At 38.8% G+C, this 17,427-nt stretch overlaps 1 protein-coding gene across 1 annotated transcript in view; it reads left to right on the top strand.

Annotated features, from left to right (window-relative positions):
• ZNF521 (zinc finger protein 521) overlaps positions 1–17,427 on the top strand; it is a 278,497-nt gene that overhangs the window by 147,374 nt on the left and 113,696 nt on the right. Inside the window, exon 4 of the mRNA XM_039217599.1 lies at positions 785–869. Within this exon, the coding sequence (XP_039073530.1) occupies positions 785–869 (85 nt within the window). The remainder of the gene's footprint in view (positions 1–784; positions 870–17,427) is intronic.

Genomic DNA, 17,427 nt, shown 5'->3' on the forward strand with positions numbered 1-17,427 from the left:
GCTGAGGATGTGAAGTCATAAAGGCTGCTTTTATTGGACAGTCTAGCATTTAGAATCAAGAGGGCTGATTTCTTGTCTCAGCTGTAGGGCACTCTGACATCAGGCAACTTTTTGTACTTCCCGGGACCTCAGTTTCTTTGTTTAAGATACAAGAATTAATAAATCCTGCTCTCTGTACTTCCCAGAACTGTTGCGTACAATGATAAAACCATGTTAAAATGTTCCTTATGGCATGATTCCTTTATAGAAGAAAATATGTATTTAAATGCTAGTATTTAGCAGCTTCTGAAACATCTAAATTTCACACTAAATTGCAGCTAAAAATAGTAATTGCTGAATCTCCTAGCTAGATTCCATGTGTCTTACCTTCCATTTCACTAAGGGATGTCTAGAAGTAACGTCACAGCCATTTTGATCAGAATGAAATTGTGCCTGATCTATGAAGACCTCGGTTTCTGAAACCCAGCCATGTGTTACAGCTATGTTTTTTCTTTAATACTAACTTTGGTTTTTGAGTTTAGGAATCTTTAAAAGTATATTATACCATAATTACGTGCCCTTCATCTCTTCAAAACTGTTTGCAACTGTAAGTATAGTGTTGGGATCAGACCACAAGGTCTAGTAAGGAATTCATGGAACTTTGCCCAAGCAGACCCCCGGTAGCCAGACCACCATCTCAAAAAAAAAACTATTGTGAGTTGGGTTGGGCTTTTTTTTTTTTTTTTTAAGAAAACAATGAAAAGTGCATGTGTCTAAGTAATTCTGTTTATACTTGTTTTCTCAGAAGAAGACCTATCAGTGCATCAAGTGTCAGATGGTTTTCTACAATGAATGGGATATTCAGGTGCATGTTGCAAATCACATGATTGGTGAGTGACACTCTAAACCTTATTACAGATAGCTTTTTCTCCTACTTGTGTATATCAGTGCCTATATAATTAAACAGAGTTAAAGATGAATTAATTGTTCAGCCATCAATGTTTTACCTAGGCATGATTGATTTTTATTACTATTATTAGGCCGGATAAGACATTAGCACATTTTATTTTCTGCAAGGGCTAGTTTAGACTTCTGCAGAGGATTATATATCTCCTGCCAGTCAAAACACAGGTGATTAACAAATTAAACTTCTAATCATTTTTGCATTATTGAAAACTAACAGGAATGGTTAATGAACTGGATGTTAGCTTTCCATAGAGTTTTAGACAGGTTTTAATTTCAGAAGTTATTACGATAATGGCACTGCTGTGTGTTGCTTAAGCATCTTTGTATCAAAATCTAAAGTGGTGAGTTTTTGTGATAGGGAAACATAAATAATTTAAATTGCCATAAGATAGTTTTATATGTATGGTTTCAACAGCCCAGAAATAATCACGATCATAAAGATCATGTAAAGAAGTCAGTAATCATTTTTTATTCCCCACCAAATTGTACTTAGATCTTTCTAAAAGGGTTCGGGTAAAGATCTCTGAAGTCACTCTCGGCCAGTGTTTGCAGGAATTTTGCAGTTATTACATAGGCTCGAACTAAAAGGATAATTTTTTCAGTTATTCATATTGTCCCATTATCCTTTAATTCCTATGGGGTTACCTCCTATGTTTTTTAATTTGATAAGCACTTAGTAATAACACTAAGAGTTTTACCAGCCAATTAAACTTTATCAACCAGATCTTTTTCTACTAGTAAAATGACAGTTGTTATTACTTTATGCTATTTTTGTTACTCATTTGTGTTTTTATACTGTGAGAGTTTTTTTATTTTATCCTCATTTGACGGTATTTTATAATGCCATAAATAATTGTGATATAATACTAAAAAGTCCAATTAACCTCATGCTCTCCTATTACAAAACTCTAAGACAGGAAAGAAAACTCAGCATTCTAGACTCTGAACTTGTTTTCAGGGGTAAACAAGTTATCTTATATACTTTATCAAAAGCATGCTAAGAGTGCTCCATGGAAGGGTTGCTCCAACTATCTTTACTGATCACAGCGGAACTCCTAATGTTCTTGTAGAAATTAATGAAGATACATTCTAAAGTGTGTTAGAAAATTGATTAATAGTTTTTCAATAGGATTTGCTTTATAGTTTTCAAATGATGGGTCTTTAGAAGGATTATTGCTTATTAAAGACTAAGTGCGTAATTGTGCAAAATGGAATGTAACACAGAGCAGCTAAAATATCAATCGATGTATCTCTGTATTTTCCAGATTTAAATGCTAATATTATTAGTGATTTTCTTATACATCAAATATATCCTCAAAGGTGGTAAAATAACGGTGACAGCTTTACCGAGTGTTAAGCGGGTAATGACAACACGTAAGAGAAATTTAAATAATGTGTTTCCTTGCAATTTTTTTCTATTTTGGATTTCAAAAAAATATTCTTTATAAACTTTTAAAACTGCCTTTTATTGGGTGGGGGGAGTGCATGGGTTAGAAAGAATGAATTCTTCTTGCCATGATAAATGCTAATATTTTCCATGTCTGTATTTCTTGAGTAGAGTTTTTTGATGGCACTCATTCATGATTCTGCCTCATGCCACAGTTTTACGTGGGCTTCAGTGAAAATGTTTCCTGGAATTTGCACCTAATGGAAAACTTAGCAAAATGTTATAGGTTCTGCTTCTGTATTCGTGTCATTGTTCATAAACTTATTTTGGTTCTGGATTTTGTTCTTTATCCCAGGACCCGGATGAACAGATCAAATATATTTTTCACCATAAGACTAATGTTCTTTTGCATATACTGAGTCTGAATTGAAGGTTGAGCAATGAGAGGACTTTTTTGATTTTCCAATCTTAGTATCATTTGGCTGTAACATTCATTGGTTTGTCCTGGTCCTTCTTTTTTAAATTGCCTTATGCCTTTCCTTTTGTATTTCTCTTGCATTCCTTGCATCATTAGTGCATTCCCAGGGCTTTCTCCCTCTACCTTATGGTGGATTAATATGACACTCACTTCCTCTTGGGATCTGAGCATTGAACAATTCACCTTCCATCAGTGAAGCAAATTCTGTTCCTTTCCACAGCGGGCCTAGTTATTTAATATTCACGCTATTTTTAATAATAAAATATGTAATTCTCTTGCACTTGAGACCTAAACAAATGAATAGTATCCATTTAATTGTTTTATCTGTTGACCATGCATCCAAGTCCTTAAACTCCAGTCGTGTTGTTAATATCTACAGAAAGAGAAGGCATAATGGGAGTATGTCACAAAGGCTTAGATATCCTTTTTTAAAATCCCAGTGTGATACTTAGTCTTTCAGATGAGGCAGGCAGCATTATTTTGTTGGCTAAAATACCTCCATTGAGGGTAGGTATTTTTAGGTTCTGTGTCTGTGTATGTTTTTTGTCTAATCAAAAAATAATCTCAACTAGACATTTAGCAGGGAAGAGGGATTAGAAGCTCTCTGAAAAGCCTCTTACTCTTTTTGTTAAGAGGGTATATAGCGTTTTTGCAAATTTTGTCCTACATTTCAATCAGTCTAGAGGAAGGATTATGTCACCTGGTGGAGAAAAAGGTCTTCAGATGACCCAGTGAGGTGTAACTTTAAATTCCTCCTTTAACCATGTCATTTGCATCTGCTCCTCCGTAGCACACGTGTTTAATGCAATTTCAATGTCAGACAACTCCATGCTTCTTTCTGGATGCGCTGGTTTCAGGCTATTGGCCAGGGATATTTGCAACAGGAAAACCATCAATGTCTCTACCAGGTACATACTAGAGACGTTCTGCTTAAGGGCCGTTTTGCAGCTAGGTGTGGACACATGGTGTGGGTAGCAGAAATAATTACTCAATAAGAAGGCATCAGGGGTTTGACTTATGTCTATTAAGGAAAAAAAGAAAACCTCACTCTCCACTACATTTTGACACAGTTTCAGTAAGAAATCAGACCAGTGACTATTTAGGGGTTTCTTTTCTTCTTTATACACACACACAAAAAGAGCTACAAAACATTTTAACAGCTTTCCTGGGGAAAAGATTTCCCGCTTTTCAAGTCTGCACAGATGAGAATTTTTTCTTGTCTTCCTTTGTTCCTTTCACATAGTTTATGTTGGCTTTTGACCTAAGAATACAGAAAGAAGCCATTGTGTATTAGGTCTTTTAATTCCCCCCCTCTCCCACCCTGTCCCTATCAGCATAGTAAATATGTATTGTTATTTTCTTCTTTGAGATTTCTGTTATTATTATTATTTGGTATGGATTAGCACAGATAGAGACGAAACCAGGGAATTTAAATGTGTTTAACCCAGCAAAGGAATTGCCTCATATAAAATTATGAGGCTCAACAGCAGTAGAGTAAATTTGTAAGTGCTCTGAATAAAGGGCTGTTAGGCATGTGATAATATAAAGAGATGACATTGCCAAGAACTATTTATGAGAAGCTTAATTTTTTCACTCTGATAATTCTTGACCAATAATTACCAGTCTCTAATTATCTATTTTAGTTAGAAAGAAATTTCGATCACTACGGAGGTTGGCATTGCTACTAACGCATAAATCCCCAAAGAGACAAATGTGTTCCAAACAGCCCCAAACAACTGTCTCATGAAACATAGTGAGCAAATTGCGAGCGGCTGGTGGTAGACAACCAGCAGCACACTCACCATCGAAGGCCAGTCAGCTTGACAAAGAAATGATCAAAGGGGAGAAATACCATTATCCTTGGAATTGATTGCTACACTCGTGGACTTTGGAGGACAAGTGGTCAGGACAGAGCTGTGGCCATTTCCAGCCCTCCCTTTCGAAGTTCTCAGATGGAGAATATGAAGGGGATGGTGTTAACCATTTACCTAAGAGTTATTTTTTTAACCATTGGCTTAGAAATGATGATTTAATGAGTTAGGTGTTTGTTTGTTTGTTTGTTTGTTTTGGAGTTTTCATCTGATCAGAATTCAGGTGAAATTTGCATCTAAGGTGGCAGAACACCTTGTTTTGTGAAAAAAAAAGGAAATCCACAAATAGCCACTAATAAACATGTTACAGATGGGTCAAAGGGGATGCTTAGAGCATTTAGGGAAAGGAACAGTATTTATCTTTTAGAAAAGCAAAACTCGGATGTGGAACTATAAATGACAGCTGATAGGAAAACACTGGTGGAAAGCTATTGACTATTTTTCTTCAAATCTCGAATACTCAGTGTTTTATAGTTATAGTTTTTAAAAGGGCATGAAAAGATTCAAGTCTTCTCCAGTGCACGTGGGAAGATATATACCCTATGTGTTACGTTACATGCGATATACATCACTGATGTCCAGCCAGAAAGAACGCATAAATCAGTTTTGTTTGTACACCGTGGTGAATTTTTAGTCTGTTTTGTGGCAGGTGACATTCATATGTTCAGCAATTCGTTTGATGCCCAAGGTCACAAATGGCATTCTTTTCCTTCCATTTCTTTGGTGGATGGTGCGCTATGTGACTAATCTTCATTATAGTTTTGTGACATTCAGTATCACTTCTGAAACACTTCAGCTTGAGTGCTTTATAATAGACTAAAACCAATAGTTTGAGGTCTATAGTGGTTTTGGATTTTATGTCTTAAGGGGAAATATCCAAAGATAAGAATCTCTGCATAGGAAGATAAAGGGCCGTGTTGCCCTTTAAATTCTTAGCTTTCATTGGCCTTTTTTTTTTTTAATGAATAGAAATGAATCTACCATAATGCATCTATGTGTGTGTGTATATATGTGTGTGTGTGTGCACGCGTGTGTATCTGCACTATTCTCAGAAACTCAAAGTCATTAGGTCGTTTAGAGTTTGCATTAATTATAAACAAGAAGACTATTGAATCCTAAGTCATCATTTGATTGCTTACAACACTCAGGGAATTAAGAAACAGGCAGTTGGTGTTAAATATGATGAAATACTGGTTTATTTCATCAAGAGCTGGATTAAAAAAGATGAAATCTGGGCAGTTTAATGGTAACAGAAAGCTACCCTCATGTGGGCAATGCTGGCTTATTTGAAAAGCCCATAAAGGGTTTCTACATGGACCATACAAAAGGGATACTTTCTCTTTAATAGCCATCTGTACAGGAGAGATGAGAAGTGGGCCAGGTCATCTCTCCTCAGCTGTCACGATATTAACGTAGGTAATGGGGCAAGGTCCGCGTTCTGCTGGGTGTTGTTTTTCATAGATGTTCATCGATTTACACAGATAATTCTATTTATTTCTTAGAGTCGGTCCAAGTGAACCAGGCAGAATAACAAACATCAAAGCATTTCCAATGACTTTATCTTTGTTTGTAACGTAACTTTTGTCTAAAAAATGGTGTCACACCTACTGTGCAGATGGCTTCATGATTTGTAAACCAGCCAAAACATTTAAACAAATGTGTGATCTGGGGATAGATTAAATAAAGGATAAAATGGAGTGTGGGCCACAAATTCTAATAATCAGATGATTTTAAGTTGTGTGCAGTGCAGAGTGATGGTCACAGTGATAGCAGGGAAAGCTTGCCAATGACAGCAAGGTGCCTTATAGATCTCAGGATGGAGCCCGTGGCCTGGTACGGCCTCAGTTTGAGAACCACACATTTGCTGGACAGCTGGCAGCTCTGTATGGGGACATCAGATAAAACTTACGTAAAATGAAGTGTTATTGCTTAGTATGAAATTGTTCAGAGAGGGAATTTGCAGACAGTAACCGAAAACAGAATTCATGGTACCAATGAAGCAGACTGTGAGTATGAAGAGGGTTTAATTATCTGCGCAATTTAACAAAAATTCAAGACATATTCAGAAAGGACATATGCAGGCATAGATAGAACATAGCTACACTGTTGACTGAGTGCAAAGTGGGGCCACAGGAACTTATCAAGACGCCTTCCTCGAAAAGTCTTCCTAAAAACAAGACCATTTAAAGAAAAGAAAAAACAAAAGACTTAAACACACACACACACACACACGCATCTTTATGGAGTCAGATAGTTTTTAAGAGCTCATCTGAATTATTTGGATTCTTTTTAAAAACTTTTTTTAATGTGTATTCATTTTTGAGAGACAGAGCGCGAGTGGGGGGAGGATCAGAGAGAGAGGGAGACACAGAATCTGAAGCAGGCTGCAGGCTCCGAGCTGTCACCACAGAGCCCGGTGAGGAGCTCAAACCCACTGACCATGAGATCATGACCTGAGCTGAAGTCGGACGCCTAACCAAGTGAACCACCCAGGTGCCCCTTTAAAAAAAAAAAAAAATTTAACATTTATTTCTTTTTGAGAGACAGAGTGGATTCTTATTTCTTAGCAAATTTTAAAGAAAATCTCTGAGCCCATCTTGTAATTTCAGTGTTAAGCTATTAAAAGACAAATCGGGATGTTTATTCTTATCTTGTGTTTTAGCTTGTGCCTCACAGCTTGGATTTACAAGAGTAAAAAAAATAAAATAAAATAAAAAAATGAAAAAAACCTTTCAGTAGTTAGTGGAGTTTCTAACTTACAAGCCCCTAAGAAAACCTCATGGCTGTTTCTTGTGACGTTAACTTTCTTTGGGACTGAGGGTTCTGACGGAGTCCACAGGCAGGTTGAAGATTCCTTTTCTCGTGACTTTGGAGAACACACCACCCTTAAAGAGACCTCAGAAGAATGTTGTTCTCCAGCAGAATTACTGGATTCCAGCCTTCCTTCCTAAGTTCCGTACAGAGGGGCTGGGAAGAGTCTGTGCCAGATGGGTAGTTCTAGGCCTGAGGCACATTGGTGGGGCCTCTGGCTCTGGTTCAGGCCTCACCTTTGACTTGCTGGAGAATACGCCACAAGTGAATCCGTTTTTCACTCACTGCTTTCTATTTATTATCGAATGCGGGTCTCTGTTTCTGAATGAAGTTTGTGAAACATTTCTGAATGGAGGGCACCGAAAGTCACCCGCAACAGCTCCGAAAAGATAGATCCCTGCCCCCTGACATGTGCCCATGTGCACATATGCATCGTGACCTGTTTCCGCAGAATCACTGCGACTCACGAAAAGAAAAGGCCTCTGCTGACCCATCCCCATAGATTATTTCCTAGTTTCAGGACCATGAAAAGCAGTAAACAAAAGAAAGGGAGCCAATATGGAGAGTGGGTGTCGAACTTCAGCTGCTCATATTGTTGCATTCGGCGAGCTGATGGGGTTTCGTAGGTCACCTTTAGAATTATGCCTATGACAGCAGTAGCTACCTGCCAAGACTGCAAGGTATCTCACGGCTCTCAGGACGGCGCCTGTGGCCCAGTAGGCCTCAGTCGGAGGGGTTCACATTTGCTGTACAGCTGGTGGCTCTGTATGGGGCGGCCGTGTGGGCTGCTAGGGAGCTGGAAAGGAGACAAGCATGAAATTTCTTCTAAACCCAACTCTGTTTTTCTGTACTGTTGGCTGCTTCTCAGTTCCTTGACAAAAAAACCAATCAGGCACCCTTTAATCCGCCTGTGATTACCACTGGTATAAAAAGAGAAGCATAATGAGGAAAAATGCCTCGTTTTGTTGCCTTCAAAAGCCAACAAATTGGAGTTAACTTGACAGGAAGTGGCTTAATAATTAGATTATTTATTTATTCCTGACACATATCCCCCTGTTACTGGTCTCAGGAGACCCTGTAGATGGTACGATTTTCAAGCTGCCATTACTTCGCTGTCTTCTGTGAACAAAGAAGCTACTGTCTATCAGTCAATTAAATGCACTCTTTAAGCAGAGGCTTCGAAGTCCTCAATGGAGAGAGCCCTGGGACACTGGCTGACGATTCCTTTCTCTGTACTGTACATCACACTCTCAACTACAGTCCCCACAGAGACGGAATAAAGTCATGCATTAAAATATCACTTGTTGATTTGTTTGCTAATGAAGAGCCATTGAAATGTTTGTGTATTTCTATGGCAAAATTGTTGATAAAAGGGCCTACTTGCCTGCGTATCTTAGTTCATCCGCTGTGAGTGCTTATTTAAGAATTATTAAAATTAAAGTCAGTAAACAACAGAATTAAAAAAACAAAATCCCTGAGAGAACGGGAGTTTTCTTGCCGTCTTCATCAAATTAAGTGAATAAAGTCAGGAAAAAACAGAGGAATTTGTGTCATTCCCATCCCTTGCTCGTACTCCATTCATCTAAACGTTGTTTTCTCCGGCATAAAAATGTAAGGCTTTTCCGGAGTATCTGGGAGCTACACCTTTCAAGTATGAAAAGATATTAGAATCCTTTTGTGAGAGTAATGTACTTAGCGATTTTTTCCCCCCTTTGGAAGATGAACGGCATTTGTTGCAATTTCTCTAACTCACTGAGTACGCGCAGAGGCTTTTCCAGGGAGCTTAGTAGGGGCTTTTATGGCCGGACTAATACAACATCTGTGGTATGTCAGACTCCATCTCACAGCCACATGGATTGTATAGAAACGTGGCTTTCCTTCTCTAACTGTTTCTGCCCGTTTCCTTTTTCTTGTCTTGACATGATTTTATTTCCATCTAAGTCGTGATGACTTTTCAACCATCATAGAGTTAAGGTTTTCATCTGTTAATATATTCATCACCTCCGTACTACTTACTGTTTACTGTGCACAAAGCACGCCTTGGCTGGACTTCTCTGGCTCCCATTAATTGGTTTTGTATTTTAGGAGTACATCTGTTGTTAGGTTGGAGGTCTACAGGGCTGTCTGGGCTGAAAGACCCAGATAATATTGTGACAGCTCTCTGCTGAAATGTTTAGCTATCGCTCTGCCACTTAAAGGGATAAATTTGGGATTTAAACCAAGGCCACTGAACACTGAAAAGCATCCCCTCTGCTCCCTTCGGACTTTGTAAATGTAATCAAGGTTTTAACTATAGATTTCATGATTACCTGACAACAGGCTGTAAAGAATTAATGTGAGACATCATCAGATGGTCATATTCCTTATTTCTACCCTGTTATTCCAAGTCATTTTGTTAGAAAAAGCTTAGATACTCGGAGGTGTTCTATAATAGAAAATGAATTTGAAACCCTTTCATTAATTGGTGATTAATATATTTCAGGATTAGTTTAAGCAGGGCCCTACCTCCTGCCCAGTCAAGTATGTTCTGGTTAATATCCAATTATCTGCACCTTCATAGTTATTATGTCTTAATATTTCGGATATGATAACCAGAAACTGGAGAGTAATGCTAATGAGGAGCACAGAGCAAGAATTAACCAATGGCATACTCAATGATCCTTGGTGGGGAAAGAATCTCTTTCTTCCCCTTAATGCGTTGCTTCAGCATCTTATGGGCACTGGGTGAAAAGTAAGACTTGCACCTATAGCAGGCAACACCCAGAAAACTATTTTCTCTTTTAATAATGGGAACCTGAAGGTGCAGTTCACCTCCAAACACTGTCTAAGTTCATTTTATGGAGGGTCAGAATAAGGAACAGAGAGACAGTTTATCTTTTCGAACAGAAAACATCATATTCTTTATCTTTTCCTTTTCACAACACCACGAGTTGTTACCTTTTCAAAGGACATTTTAATTCAGATTCATTTGAATTGCCTGTACTGCTTCACTCAGGAAACACTTTTCCCTGCTACCTTTTAATCCGCTTCCCCCGAAATTTATCACTACGATGTGTACATGTTGTGCCTCTCTTTCATTTCTGTGCGGGTCATTTCACTTTCAAACAGTCTGACGTGGCTCCCCTAGCCAGTGCCTGCAAGGGTGGTGTGTGCTGCTGCAAAAACACGTCGCTTTAAAGAGTGCACTTTGTACATTACCCCTTTATATGCTTTATTGTAATGAAGCAACATCAGTAAATTGCAATGAAGGGCGATTGTTGCACGGGGATGACTAGTACACCTTGGGGTCCATTTGCACCAGATTATTCTTTTTATTGTTATTATTACTTCCCATCTTCTTTACTCTCTTGCTGCCGAACTTGCTGTTGGTCGCGAGTGTACCACAGAGGGGATCTTAAGGAACATTGCAGGCATCATTTTTTTTCTCTCAGGCGCATACCAATCACCATTCAGTTCCAAACTCAGATATCCTGGGGGCCTTGTGGGTCTCTATTGGTGCCACTTTACTCTGTTGACTTCATTTGTAATGTTCTTCATCTTCGTCTTCTTAGAAGAACAAATTTCCTGCGAATAAAAGTGACCCATTTCTTTTCAAACATCTCGTGGAGGTGTTATAAATATATAGTCGGGATGATCAACCGATTTGTCCCTTCCCCCACAGAGGTTTAATAATTTACACCGGGGACTTAGAGAGGATTACTGTTTAAGGGAAAGATTTGTATTTGCTGTGTCTTCTTTGATTTCCTTAAAACACAGACTGGAGTCATTATGAATATTTTATAGATTGGTAACATCTCTTTGCAAAAATAGCTTATTTCCTGCCCCCCAACCAACTATTGTTCCCCAATAAGTAATCAGAAACAGTGTAGATTTAAGTAAGCGATCCTCTGCTCTTACTGAACAGAAATACGAGCAAGGCTTTAGTTTAGGGATAATTATATGTGAATTTTGGGTGACTGTTAATCTTTGTATTGTCATAATTTTAGTACCTGTGTCCATTTGTTTTTCCAAATTGTTCGTGCAGCTGTTGTTCTGTTTCTCTGTTCCTAAGTCTGGGCTCCTGTGCAGCATTCAAACTAAAATCTAGAATTAGACCTGACACACCTTCAATTGAACTATCAAGTCTTTTAAAACTGCTTGGCCAGTGACGCCAGTCCCGCGCTATTTGACCGTACACACTTCCGATTGCGGGCCAGAGAGCATTGATTTCTAGCTGTCATTTCTGGTGCACATACTGTAGAACTGAAATTTAAGCCTTAATCCACCCAGTAATGCAATTAATTTTTAATGTGCAGTAATACTAATTGAAATAGTCTGAATTTAGTAAGTCACTGCAAGACATTTTCAAAAGCAAGAGTTTCCACTGAGAACCTGGAAGGACAGATAATCATTGGCACCGTGTTGACAGGATGACGTTCACTCTGCAAAGCTCCAGTGGAAAGGGAGGTTCTTTAAATTAGACTATAATATATCTCTTTGTGAGTAGAAATATCTCAGAGAGAATTCTTACTTTCTACCCACCAGAACAGGCTAAACATGTTCTGATTAACTTTTTTTAAAAAAATATAGTTTTAGTTAAATATTTCTTTATATAGTATATGTAAAAATTATATTAACACCTCTCCCTTTTTTTTCCCCAAAAGAACACCTATGAATAATTGCAAACGAAGTCAGCTGCCAGCAATGTCATGGTCAAAAGCAACAGTCTCAGTGGGTGATATCATTATATGATGGGTATTTGAGACACTGTTTCCAGATTTGATGAATACGTGTGCCCTATCAGCTGCCTGTAACCCTACTTGGCCTTGTTGTGGTATATGTAGATTCCCGTAGACAAAAACACATCCTCGTTTTATTTCAAACTGTGTTCCTTCAGCTCTTGCATATCATTTCAGAGTGACCTTTTAAATGTTTGTGAGTTATTTTTTTTTCCCAGCCAGAGTAAAGCAAATTTTGCCCAGTAAAACCAAATAGGTTTCTAGGCATTTCTACACTATAAAGGTTCTCTAACCATATTTATCTGCTAGCAAATGAGGACTTTTTAAAATGCATCCGTTCTACTGATGAATGGGCTTGCAGAGGGTTCAAAATGAGCACCCGCATCGCCTTAAAAAAAGGCGAGCGCTGTATATCATCCTTTCACGGCTCTCGCATTATAGTATTTAATAAGCCGATAGTGCTGTTAAATATTTAGTAAAGGTTCCCTCGTAACCCTGCCATCTATTCAGATGGGATTTGAAGACATTTTTGCAGTACATAAGTAAAAGTGATGTTAGAGAAGTGGTTGTAGCATGGCATATTTTCTAAATGAAGTCTGGGGTAGCAGGGAGTGAATGAGTTCAGCAGATTCACACCTACAAGCACCGAAGTCATTTCAGGTTCTTTGAATTAAGGGTTCAAACTGGCTTGCATCTTGTCATTGTTAAGTCAAAGTGCTCTTGGGGTTGTTTACACAGAATACTGAAAATGGCATTATAGTACATTAAAAGAAAAAAAAAAAGGGCAGCTCTTACATGGTGATTATTTTAAGCCGCCCTAGCATCAGTTGAGCTTTATTATAACATTTGCTCTTTTTCACTGAATAGAAGGAAAAGAAAAAGAGATGAGGGCAAATCAGCTTATACTCCACTCGGAGCATATTATCAAATCCAGTTGGAGGTTAGCAACTTAAATATATTCGGCATCTTTTTGGGGTACGTTGTGGCAAATACTGAATAATGGATATGGCTGTACACAATGATATGAGGCAGATGTACCATCTTTATCATTCTTTCTTATTAGGTTAGAGTTCTCATTGTTATTATCTAAATCACAATAAGTGCCCTTTTAATCTGGAATGAAAATTGGTTTCTAGGATCCTTATGCAGAAGTACTGCCCGTGAATGAATGCGATGCTGACATTGTTACTTACGGTCAACATGTGGGTGGGGCAGAATTCACATTTAAATCTTTCAGTGCTCACTAGTGTTAGTAGTTTTGAAGGTGTAAAGATAAAGGCTGGTAGTTTGTCCAGATTTGTATGTAATGTGGTTGGCTCTTCCAGGAGCCTATTTGCTTGATTCTAATTTTCATCCTGTTTTATATGCAGCCAGTGACCACAGTATTCATTCAAACTGCACAGAGACACATCTCATCTGTGAAGCACGGCTTACTGATCTTATTTGCTATTTGTATTCTCATAAGAAGAAACATAGGAATCATACGATGGGGGCGGGGGTGGATAACATTTCATTTTGAAACGACGTATATCACATAAAGGTTAATATCAAGAATTTCATGATAGAGGGTGGATAAAGGAGAGAGCTTTAGGTATACATGAAGCAGGAGAAAAGGAGAGTGAGACGGGGTTCATATATAGGTGTGTTTAATATGCAGTGTTTGATGTATGTTGACCTCAGGTTACAAGAGTAGAAAATCCCATTTTCCAGCTTGTTTCAAATGTAGTAAAAATGCTGCTTCAGTTGCTTTATGCTACTCACATTGGGAAAGGTGCTTATACTGTGATAATTATCATCAAGGAATATTAATGCGTTCAGCATTTGTAACCCAAAAACTCATTATAGCTTAAGCTGTGCATCATCTGTGAAGAGAGAACTTTGCCAGAATTCGCTCTTCACAGGGGTTGCCTCCTGCTTGCTGCGGAGTGGTCCGAGTACTGCAAGAGGTCACTTAGGCTATTTTTGAAAGCTGAAGTTTTGCAATTTTTGAATCACTACCTTCTGTCTAAAGAGCTTATTGTTCTTGCCTCAAAATGGCCCTCTAACTGAAGGCATAGCCAAGTACCAGTAATAACAACAATAATAAACAAGTAAGAAGGAAGTGTGTAGCACTGTGTAGAATCCACGAGGTCGCCGCGTAATAGTCCATACTCAGATAATTGAAGAACAGTCTTGGTGTCTTACTTCTATCATTGGGCAAAGGAATTCATTTACACCCATTTCCTTAATGCGGGCGCCCTTGGGTTTCAGACAGAAATGCCCCCACTGGGGCTCCACTTCACAGCCCTCTGGCTGGAAATTGTGTAAATAAGACTGCAGGGTCAACCTTCCCCTTTTGGCAGCGGTGTCCTTAATTAGTCTGTGACAGCCTTTCACATGAGCCGACGCTTTTCCTGGGGTCATTCCTCATACATCTAAGACATCCATCTCGTGCGTGGATAGATATTTTTGTATGTTTGCTTAAAATCATTCCCTGGGGGAATATTGACGTGGTGGGAGTGAGAATCTCTGGGTGTGTCCAGAATTCTAGAACTTAATCTGACCAAACTGTCCGGTTGGGTGGCTCCCTTATAAATTCTAAGTGGTCAGTTTTGTAAGAACATCGTGCCCTCACCTGAGGTTGGCAGCTTGTTGAAAAGGAGCCATGTGCCTGGGATGTTTTGAGGTGATTAACTTCCGTTATTTTTCTCCCACTGATCCATTGCTTGTCATTTCCCGTGAGTGACATTGCTCCGTGCGGCATGGTGTAGTTTGTGTTAGGCCCAGGCAGAGAACACTAACACTCAGTTCTACCAGGCTGTCTGAATTTGCAGGACTGCTGCGTTTTTGAGGTCAAGCTGTGACCCTGACCTTGCCCCTGGGAGGGCTAGAAAAATATGTTTCATAACTTCCCGTAGACCTACATGAAGAAAAAGAAGGGAAACCATGAAGCCCATAGGCTCTGTTTAGATGAGCTGTAAGATTGGAATTCATCAAGCAGGAAAGCTTACTGTGTCTAGGAGCTTCCTCATTGTGAGGGGTCACTGCTGTGGGTGCTGAGTCGGTCAGAGCAGAGGGCTCTGGGGGGCCAGCTCATCATTCAAATAGCCCAGCAGGCACAAATGCACAAGTTGATAATCTGGAGTAAACTTGCTGAAATAGGAACTTACTTACCTGTTACAGTCACTTACATGGAGGAATGTTGATAGAAGGAGTATCCTGAATTCAGTGCAGATATCACAGGTTTACTCCAGTGAAAGCAGCCTGGGTTTTATTTTGTTGTTTGATGTGTGTGCGCGCGTGCGTGCGGGTGCGTGTGTGTGTTGTTGTTGTTGTTGTTGAATGGGACATAAGTTTTATTTATTTTATGCCATCGTCCACCAATTCCACAAAGGATGAATGTCCTGAACCAGAGGCCCATTCTCAATAGTTTTGGGCTGTAATGCTGACAGCATAGTTGAGAGATATAGTGGTGCACATCTTCTGTGAGGATGTAAACTTAATAATCTTGATGAATTTTGAGTAGCTCATAACTCCACATCCTCTCCAAAGGAAGAATTATGAAAAGTTCGCTTCTCAATCCTTCAGCCATTCTCTGCACTTGAGATAGATGCCATCCTTTTTACCTTGAGGCATTGGAAGTGAAAGTGTGTGTGTGTGTGTGTGTGTGTGTGTGTGTGTGTGTTTGCAAGAGATAAAAATGTATACTTTAGAAGGAGCAAATTGCATTTTCATGTTTAAGTTCACTATTTGCGCTTGATGTGGTGAGATCCAAATGTGAAGAATTGCTTTTGACGTTATTTCTGTGTCTCCTGCATCCTAGCTTGCTGCTTTATTATGCTGAAGTACACCATCGCATGGGATAAATGCAGTGTTGAAAACCTGGAAATAGTATAAGATTGTGTTCTGTGTCCAGACTGTTTTAGACAAATATAACTCCTTTACTTATTGACACAGTTTAATTTATCTTAGTAATGATACATTCAATAAAACTGTGAGCACATGTTCTGTCAGGTAAAACTCACAGTCTTCCAAGTGTTACAGGTTGGTTTAGAGGCAAAAAAAAAAAAAAAAAAAAAAANCAAACTTTGCCCTTGTGGGGGCTAGGTTAAATTATACATGTATTGGCAAAGAGAGAAATTCTGATTAGAGGCAAAAAAAAAAAAAAAAAAAAAAAAAGGCAGTGGAAAAGGACCAGGTGAGCCATTTAGGGGCCTGGGGGGCAGGAAAAAGAGATAATGGCTGTGGAAGGCCTCTATTCCAGGAGGAAAGCAATAGGATTCTTTTTCATTTCTTGTAACAAACCTATTTGAAGAAATGCTGCAACACACTCCCTAGCTTTGGATATTACTTTATTAAAAAAAAAAAAAAAAAAAAAAAAAAAAGACAAAAAAGCACTCTCATTTCCAAACGGAAAGGCAATTTGAACTTCTTTAGAGTCTGCTTTACCTAACCTATCTCTTGAACTATCACATCTTATTTTATAAACTGAAATATATTTTTTTAATTTTTTAAAATGTTTATTCATTTTTGAGAGACAGAGAGACAGAGCGTGAGCAGGGGAAGGGCAGAGAGAGAAGGAGACACAGAATCTGAAGCAGGCTCCAGGCTCCAAGCCGCCAGCACAGAGCCTGACATGGGGCTCGAACTCAGGAACTGCGAGATCGTGACCTAAGCCAGAGTTGGCTGCTTAACCGACTGAGCCACCCAGGCGCCCTATAAACTAAAATTTAAAGTACATTCATTTCAGAGGTCTTAAAATATACTCCTGGTTTCTGAATTCTAATTCAGATCTTTTCTCAGTAATGATGGTTTCCCAATTTGTTAGTGGCGAGGATTCTTTGAAAGACATTTTTGTAGGTTTCTCGTTGTGTAGTTAAGTGGTTGTATGTGTGTGTTCTCGTGTACACAGGTCTGTGTAGACGTGGACTCTCTGCCAACCTTTTCTAGCAGACAGTAACTGGAGCACCACTCCCTGTCTTGTGTTTAACATGTTTCCAACAGCTTAGAGAGTGGGTGTAAAAATGAAATAAAAACCAGGGAGCTTATATTGGAGTCTGATGTTTGAAAAGAGATATTGGAAAAGGATGTTTTTTGGCTTGACTCCCTTTTTAGATGTAATTGCTGCTTCATTAGGACTTGGAAGAGTTTCCTGTGGTTAAATTTAATCAAATGGCTCAGAATAACAAACTTGTACACTCAAAATTCCAAGACAGTCCTGTACATGAAACGTAATTT

This window comes from Hyaena hyaena, unplaced genomic scaffold, assembly GCF_003009895.1.
Source record: "Hyaena hyaena isolate Hyena2069 unplaced genomic scaffold, ASM300989v1 scaffold_14, whole genome shotgun sequence".
NCBI lineage: Eukaryota > Metazoa > Chordata > Mammalia > Carnivora > Hyaenidae > Hyaena > Hyaena hyaena.